This window comes from Juglans microcarpa x Juglans regia, chromosome 8S (genome assembly GCF_004785595.1).
Source record: "Juglans microcarpa x Juglans regia isolate MS1-56 chromosome 8S, Jm3101_v1.0, whole genome shotgun sequence".
Classification (NCBI taxonomy): domain Eukaryota; kingdom Viridiplantae; phylum Streptophyta; class Magnoliopsida; order Fagales; family Juglandaceae; genus Juglans; species Juglans microcarpa x Juglans regia.
The window spans coordinates 11,699,794-11,708,655 of NC_054609.1; the positions used below are offsets into that span (position 1 = coordinate 11,699,794).

General features: G+C 38.0%; 1 protein-coding gene across 1 annotated transcript; it reads right to left on the reverse strand.

Annotated features, from left to right (window-relative positions):
- Positions 1-4,505: 4,505 nt before the first annotated feature.
- On the reverse strand, positions 4,506-8,587 carry LOC121244222. Its single transcript, XM_041142244.1, has 3 exons — positions 8,059-8,587; positions 5,143-5,211; positions 4,506-5,095 (listed from the first exon to the last, which is right to left on the reverse strand). The coding sequence occupies exons 1-3, from the start codon at positions 8,585-8,587 to the stop codon at positions 4,506-4,508; spliced, it is 1,188 nt and encodes a 395-aa protein (XP_040998178.1).
- Positions 8,588-8,862: the final 275 nt, after the last annotated feature.

An 8,862-nucleotide genomic window follows, 5' to 3' on the forward strand; every position in this document is an offset into this window, starting at 1 on the left:
TTCGTAACATGGCATAATGTGTAATAGATAAAAATTCCATGACATTGTATAATGTATAATAGATAAACATTTCAATATAACTATTACTTATACTGCCCTCCCCCATCTCTTGAACCATCTCTCTCTCTCGAATCCGTCCAAACCCTCATTACAGACCTGTCTCGAGGGGGTGGGAGTTTCGGCTCCTTCCCCCTCCCTCCCTCCCCTAACGTCCCCTCTGTGTAGTGCTCCGCTTTTTTGTATTTTGTTGTGTTTTGCAAGCTAAATAAGGGAGAGTCGCGGATCTTGGATGTCTGGCTACTATAGATCAGCACGCACCTCTACATGGCATTGCCCAGTCGCCGATCTTCTAGACTTCCGAAGGCGGCTCCAATCGGAGCGGCGAGTAGCTCGCACGTGCGGCCAAAAGATCTCAGAGACATTCGGCGAGTGGCTCTTGCGTGACGGCAAGAGGCCCTCTGCCGTCATCACGTGCGGCGTCACTGGGGTCTGTGAGTCTGGAACCTCCAAGATCTGTCATCGGTTTCGCCCAGGATAGCGCGTGTACTACACGCGCCACCGCAGTCGCGTGGAGCATTACTTTTTATGTTGTTACAGTGTTTTTCTATTGTATTTTATTTTCGTGTCCTTTTTTCTTTTTTGAAAAAAAATAAAAAATCCAAAATTGTTGTCCCTTCGGACCTTGGTCCGAACGGTGTGATGTCCCCTCTTTGCTTAGGCGGTGTATGAGGTTGATGCACCCTACTTCGCGTAGTCGGAGTATGGGTTTTGTCATTTGGTTACTATTTCTTTGTCGAGGACAGAGTTGTGCACGATAGATCCTTTAGACCTAGGTCTTTAGAGATCTGTTGTCTAGACTAGATCATGTCAGCCACGGAAGTACGCTGGGGAGCTATTAACGGATGTAATTGACTTTTTAAGTCAAATTTATATGTTCTTTGTTATCAATAACATGTGATCCCTTTTATTAAAAAAAAAAAAAAAAAGATAAACATTTCATGTAGTGTAATGTGTAACAGATATAAATTTTGCGACATAATATAATGTATAACAGATATACATTTTGTGACAGAATAAAGTGTGTAACAGAGATACATTTCGTGATATGATAAAATATGTAATAGATATATATGTAGCGACATGGTGTAGCATGACATATATAAGAACATGAACAACTGTTCTCTTACCAACACACATACACAATATTCTAACAGTAAGTTAGAAGCTAAAATTTAAAGATTTCACATCATAACTCTAAAACTCCCCAAAATCTACATTTATTATGTAAATTTTTTCCTAAATTCAAATATCTAATTAGAAAAAATTTAAAACATAACACAACTAGGTCAAACATGCATAGGGCGAAACATGTATATGCTAAAAGTCTTGATTTTTGTTACAATTCTTTCAAACCCTATATTTCATGCTAAATCCGAAATATGAAACATAAAAAAAAAAATCACATCCTATGCTCAAATAACATACTAGAACAACCAACAAAACTTACATCACAAAAATCACAAATTCTTCAATATAAAACTTCAAGTATTCAGCCTTAAGAACAACCCTTGATGTTCAAGAGTTTATCTCTTTTCAAAACAACTCCAAGAATTCCAAAAGTCCAATAACATACTCTCAATACATTCATAAAAAAATTCTAAGAACTATCATGCTTTGAATCATCAAGCTAAAACCATAAAAATTTACAAAATCTAACTTAACACATTCAGTTTTCACCTTTTTCTCCAAAATCGAGCACTAAGAGATTTGGTTGTGATCAAACCATTAGATCCAAAACTTCCATGAAGTAAATCATCAATAAATAACATCACGTGGTTCATATTCAAGTCCTAAAGTAGATATAAGGATCAAACATAAGATCACAAGAGAAAAATTGCATAAAAACGTAGATCCATCCGAAAACCTCAAATATAAGATCTATTCGGACCTTCACATGCATACAAATTCATATTTTTTAAGATCAAAACCATAAATCCTCAAAATAATATTCTAACATGTAGATCAAAGTCCTAAGAGCATCATATGTTGATATTAATGCCATGGGAGCATGCTTTCACAACTTAATGACATCAAAGCCATTTGATGTCATTAAGTTTTGTTTTTGCATAAGCAAGTCTATGTCAATTAAGCATACATGTCATGTTTACTGTCATTCATGCTTAATTATACTGTTGGTAGCTTAAGAGCATTGAGATTTACAAAAATTTCACTGTAGTAGCCTCAACTACCATTCCTCCCGAAATAGTAGAAGCTGTAACAGAGACTGATGGAACCAGACTAGACACGGGTGAAATTGGCAACAATAGAATGGCCTAAGTTGAGTGAAACCAAGTTCACGATGGGGAATCGTTTTCAATTGATAGAGCTCTATATAAGGATTATTAGGCAGACGGTTAGAGGTATTGAATGAGTTATAGAGGGGAATCTTAAGTCCTAGTGGATGCCAATATGTGAAGAGTTTCTCACCTTTGAGAATTGTTTTGTTCTAGCCAATCATTTTATGGAAGTCAACTTGAAGTTATTGGATGAGATCAAAGAAATTTTGAGAGGTACAGGATGAGGATTAGGACCGTGTACCATGTACTATGTGCTTCTCTTTCGAGGTTTAAAGAGGGTCCATGTTTTGGGACCCTACTTTTGTCATATGGATTATTTAACTTAATATTTTGAATGAATGATGATTTGTTATATATATATATTTAAAAAGAGAAAAAGGCCACATGTTTATGAGTGACCCCCTCCTAATTTTATTAAAAACCCTCACTTATGGTAGAGGAAAACCGTGGTAACAATCCAATACTTGGGACAAAAATCCAAGCATGCAAAATACACTAACAATAAGCCAAAAATTAACATTAAATTACATCGACAAGAAAAAAAAAGGACCTAGCACTTATTTCCTTATCAAATATGACAGACCTCCCTTATCAAGTCTTAAGAAACCTCTTGCTGTTTGTGGAAGCTCCAAAGCAGAAGAATAAGGGTATGTTTGGCAAGTGAGAGTATCTCAAGTACTCTCACTACTATTCTTTACTTTATTATTACTTTTCACTTACTTTTCTACTATTCATTACTTTTTATCTACTTTTTACTACTATTCACAAACATTCTCAACACTTCTCAGGTATTCTCACTACCCAAACCAAGCCTAAGTAAGATTACTCCCTAGAAGGCCGTCACCAACCCAATGATCCCTCCAAAAAGATAAATTCCCATTTTTTACCCTCCACAATGAGTTTTTTTGCACAGAAGGAAGATACTTCATAATCATACGCCAAAAGCAAGTTCCCTTCCTAGGGTCAACTAGTGAGATATGTTCCAAACAAATTGAGACCAAAGAGATTTACCTAGGAGAAGATTCCAACCAAGCTTCATATGGAGAGACCTCTGAACTTCATGCAGATTCCGAAGACCCACACCCCCTCCAAAACGGGCTTACACATCACATCCCATGAGTAGCATTTTCGTTTGGCTTGCCTTCCCAAACTCTCCAAAAAAAGGCACTCATAAGGCGCTTAATCTTGTCCAACACCATAGATGGCTTAGGCAAAATGGATAAGCAATGAATCGGAATATTTTGCAAGACGTGTTTAAGTAAAAGAAGACGAGCACCATTAGAAAGCAATTTAGCTTGCCAACCCTCTAACCTTCTTCAAATTTTATTAAGTAAATCATCAAAATGATGTGTTAACAAGTGTCCAGAAATAATAGGAGCCCCCAAAAAAGTAAAAGGTAATTTACCTTCAGTAAAACCTGTCAAGCATAGGGTCATACGTAGTCGAGCCAAAGTAACTTTATTGGAGAAAATGATGGAAGATTTTGCTTTGTTCACAAGCTGACTGGACCAAGCTTCATAATCTTACATGATCTTAATAATAGCTCTCATAGAAGCTTTTCCCCCCATTAGAAAATATAACAATATCATCTACATATAATATATGAGAGATCACCGGAGAAGTCCTTGAATGGAGGAAAGGCTGAATTTTCCCATTGCAACCTGCTGTTTGATTAAGCGGGAGAGGATTTCTTCCACAATAATAAATAAGTATGGAGAGAGAGGATCACTTTGTCGCAACCCTCGACCACCCTTAAAGAAGTCTTTTGGGATGCCATTTAACACAATAGAGAACCATGGGGTAGAAATGCACTGATTTATTCGACCACACACTGATGCATAAAAACCAAAGGAAGCCAGTACATGAAGAAGGAAACCCCAATCAATACTATCATATGCCTTTGCCATATTAATTTTAAGCACAACATTACCCCCACAGGTTGATTTATTAAGACCATGGATCAACTCTTGTGTCAGACTAAAATTCTCATAAATACTACGTCTTGGGATAAAGACACCTTGTTCTGGAGAAATCAACCAGGCAAGCAAAGGAGAGAGACAGTTAACAAGGATTTTGGAACATACCTTATAAATAACCGAACAAAGACTGATTGGACGGAATTTATCAAAACTCCCTGGATTTTCAACTCTAGGAATAAGGACCAAATAGGAAGCAATGTAAAACCGAGGTAAAACACCCCCCTCTAAAAAATTCAGCTACAACATTAATCATGTCACTATTGATGATGTGCCAGCAGGATTTAAAGAAACCCGAAATGAAACCATCCGGACCCGGACAACTATCCACAGGAATGGACCAAAGGGCATCATAAACCTCTTGAGATGACGGAACCCTACACAAAGCCCTGTTGTCCTCTTCTGTGATAACAATATCAATCAGCCCACTAAGATCCAGGAATTCATGAAAATAATCTACTACACTCACATGGATCTGTTTAGGTGAGGTAAGCATTGTCCCATCCCCAAGCCGCATCATTTTGATTAGAAACCGAATCTTCTTACTCACAGCATGGAAAAAACTAATATTCGCCTCACCCTTTTGTACCCAAGTCTGCTTTGCTTGCTGAGCCAAGCGAGTCTCTTCCCTTTCCACCCAAACCGATAACTCCAAATGAGACAACAACAAATCCGACTTCAAATCAGCTGAGTAACCATCTTGCAAATTGTTCTCGAGCTCCTGAATACGAGCTTCCAACTCTGCAATATGCAACTGTAAACCTGTTTATTCCAAACCTTCAGTGCAAGTTTCAGCCTTTTAAGCTTACCAGCCAATCTAAGAAGACCTGAACCATTGGATTCCTCCTGCCAAGCCCGAGAAACTAGATCCATAAAACCTTCATGTGAAGTCCACATTTGTTGAAATTTAAAGGATGGGTAATGTAACGACCCGACCCAATAATCCTATAATTTTTTATTGGGCCTAAATTTTTTTTTTTGGGTCAAAAAGCCCAAGCCGTGAGATCTTGTATCATACTCCATGTTCCACACGATACACTTCTGTTTCCACTGATGCACTGCATGCACGCCTCTCTCTCTTTTTCCCTAAGGTTTTTTCCCATCACCTATTTATTCACGTATAATGCATGTAGAAATTGTCTCCTCTATTTCTCTCATGCACAAACATTCTACCGCCACCGTGATTCGGAAACTGCCGTGCACCAAGCAAGCTAGACATAGCAAGAATCATGACAAATCCACCATCGACCCAGCCACGGCTCCTCCACGTTCAACGATTTCACCACGTACGCATCGGAAGCCAACCATTGGGAGTCTAAAACCCCTTCGTGCGCCACAATCATGCACGAAACGTAGCCCTGTTTTACACTCCTCAAACAAAGCACCGGCAACAGCAACCATGAAGGGCCACGACTCAACGACTAAACCACCGCGGCAACTCCACCGTCCAGACCATGCACAACCGTGCACGCCACTATGAAGAGACTTCCACCACCGTGACGTTCGGACCAAGAGAAAGCAGCTACCCAGCCACGTAAGACCATAGCACCAATGCAGCTCCTTTCCTTTGCAGCAAGTCCACGGTGCCCAGAACACGCCGACGCCACCACCGGCCACCTTAAGAGATATCAGACTACCCTCAGCCGCCAAAGCATGCCGCAGCAGCCACGAATGCGAACCCAAAGCCTCTGTTTCTCCTGCACGGTAGCCATCTCAGGATGCCGAAAAACCACTCGGGAAGCCACAGAAACTGTCGTATGGTTCACTTCCCTTGGCCTCGCATCGCCACGATAAGCACCCGTTTGTCAGCCACCCAGCTCAGCACGTGCTCCTCCCCCTCTCGGTAAGCTCTGTCGCCAGCTCTCTCTCCCTCTCTTGGTGCCGCACCACCATGCTCAAAGGAGCCTCCAGATGTGCAGCCGTGACCCCCGCAAACAACCCAGAATCGCCCCACGAGCCTTTCTCTCGGTGAGCCCTTGCTTCTCGCGCCTCTCTCCCGAGCCTCTGGTTTTTTGCAGAATATATATGTATTTGCTTTAGGTTTCAGTTTACTAATTGCAGTTGTGGATGAGATTACAAATATGCCCTTTTTAATCTATTATCTTGAAGGATTATTTTAAGAATAATTACACTTATAACCTTACTTTTAAGTATATGTTAATTAGGGATTTTATTAAGTCATTTTATTTAAAGTTGAGTTGGGCTTAATATTTTAAAGATGAGTTTTTACTTAAATAAATATATTAGTCACAGGCTCATTTTTATACGAAAGTGTTTAAAGAATTTGAATTATATTTTAAAGCATACTATTGAGCCTAATATTTTAGTTAATATTTCATTTGTCAATTATTAGGATTTTAATAAAATTATTATGTTATACTTTAAATAGAAAAATATAAGGAATATGTTAAGTATATTTAAAATGATATTAGTATTTATTAGATTTCTTGTTAAATTAATTAATTATGTTAATCATGGGATTGTAAATCTATTAATCAAGATTTTTATGACTTATTTTAAAATAGCCCAAGTATCTTACTAAATTATAATATGTTATTATTTAAGTAATAGGATTTATTGATTATTGTGTTAAACAAAAGGTTTCTTTGACTATCTTTTAGATTGTGAATTTAATTAAGTAGGATATTGGTACATATTGTTCCTAGATGAATTTTAGAGATAGTTATTATTGCGTATATGTGTCGAGTTACGAAGATGATATTCAAGAAGAAGTGCAGCGAGGTAAGTAATTTGATCATAAATTAGGATCATCACAGTCAAGCTTATATATAAGTATTATTCAAGCCAGTTCACTGACAACCATTATTTATGAACCACTCATGTCATATGCAAACATGTCATCTAGCATAGCATACGATCATGTTATTCCGCATCATGTTCAGATTCAGAAATTATAATTAAGTATGTATTATGTCATGCATCTCATGTGTATAAGTCACGTAAGCTATCTTAAGTTCAAAGTGCAAGATAAGATCAGATCAGTTAATCAGATGACCATTCAGATGCAAGGTACCAATGCAGTTCAGTTTCAGGGTGAATGTGGTGCAAACCACGAACTCAATCGTGGTCCACCATAGTATGCCAGAATACTATCAACGGCTCTCCTTATTGCAGCGGGACGTGGGGCCGGTGCACAACCTCACACACAGGGTTAAGTGTGTTGGCCAGTCAGATAAATCAGATAAATCAGTCAGATCAGTCAATTAATTCAGTTAAATCAGTCATACATAGCATAAGCATCAGTATGATCAGTCATAAATTTAAACTCTCAGCATGAAATTTTTATGAAAACTTTATATTTATTATGTTTACGTTGTGATAGATTTCTTATTGAGTCTTTGACTCATTTTAGTTTGTTTTCATGTTTTTAACCACCCAAGTGAGAATGATGAATACGAGCAGGTAGGCCAGGAATAGAAGGAGCAGTTAATTTTAGTTTTAGACTTTCTAAAATAAAACATGCTTTTATGACATGAATTTATTCAGTTTATTAATTTAATGTTTTTGGAAAACATTTTTATTAGACAGTCTTTTTACAAAATAAATTCTAATTTCATTTATGAAATACGAGGTCTCTTGACGGGTTTATTTTTTGAAAAACACGTGACACTCCTACCTTACGGAAATGGGGTGTTACAGGTAACCATACAGCTTTACACTTCGTACCAAATTAATGACCATCGGAGCATGATTGGATGAAGTACAGGGAAGATATAGAAAATTAGCTTCTGAGAAGACATCCATGCCCGCAACATTGAGAAGAGTACAATCAAGCCGAGCCCAACTACGAGATAGATTTTGATGCCCATTACACCAAGAAAATGAATTTCCAGTATAGCTCATCTCAATGAGACCACAATTATCCAAACATGCATTGAAATCATCCATAGCAGTAGCCAGCCGTGGACGACCACCACATCTTTCACCATCATGCCGAATTATGTTAAAATCACCCATAACTAACCATGGGTCAGTACAATTAAAAGCTTCTAAATGACTCCATAATCGACACCACTCTTGATAGTTGCACTTAGCATAAACAAAAGTCAGAAACACAAGTTGTAAGTTATCAACAATGCGCATAGTAACATGTTGCTCACTCATACTATCAATTACCAGATTCAACTCATTCTTCCACATGAACCAAAGTTTGCCACCAACCTCGATATTCGAGCCACAATCATCAAAATCAAGCCGGTGTCTCCACCAATGTAATCTAGAAACATTTAACATAGGTTCATCCAAAACAATAATTTTAGGACAATACCTTGTGACCAACTTTTGTAAGTGCTTCCACGATGTACCCACGCCACGAACATTCCAATAAAAGCAAGAACACATTATAAATCAAGGCGAGAGGGTTTGCTTACAACCTTAGTAGAACCCTGTATTTTAATTTCCTTCTTCTTCTTAACAGAGCCAGGCAACAAGCTAGAGTCTAACATATTATCCTTTGCACAAGATAGTGATTGTAAATCATCCTCAGAATTAGTATCCGAACAGACCTG

Excerpts from the sequence above, each read along its gene's own strand:
- LOC121244222 (XM_041142244.1), bottom strand. The coding sequence starts at position 8,587 with ATGTTAAATGTTTCTAGATTACATTGGTGGAGACACCGGCTTGATTTT. Across the intron at positions 5,212-8,058 it reads TAATTTTCTATATCTTCCCT|GTTTTATGGATCTAGTTTCT; the intron begins GTACTTCATCCA and ends CTTCACATGAAG. Across the intron at positions 5,096-5,142 it reads AGGTCTTCTTAGATTGGCTG|GTTTACAGTTGCATATTGCA; the intron begins GTAAGCTTAAAA and ends TGGAATAAACAG.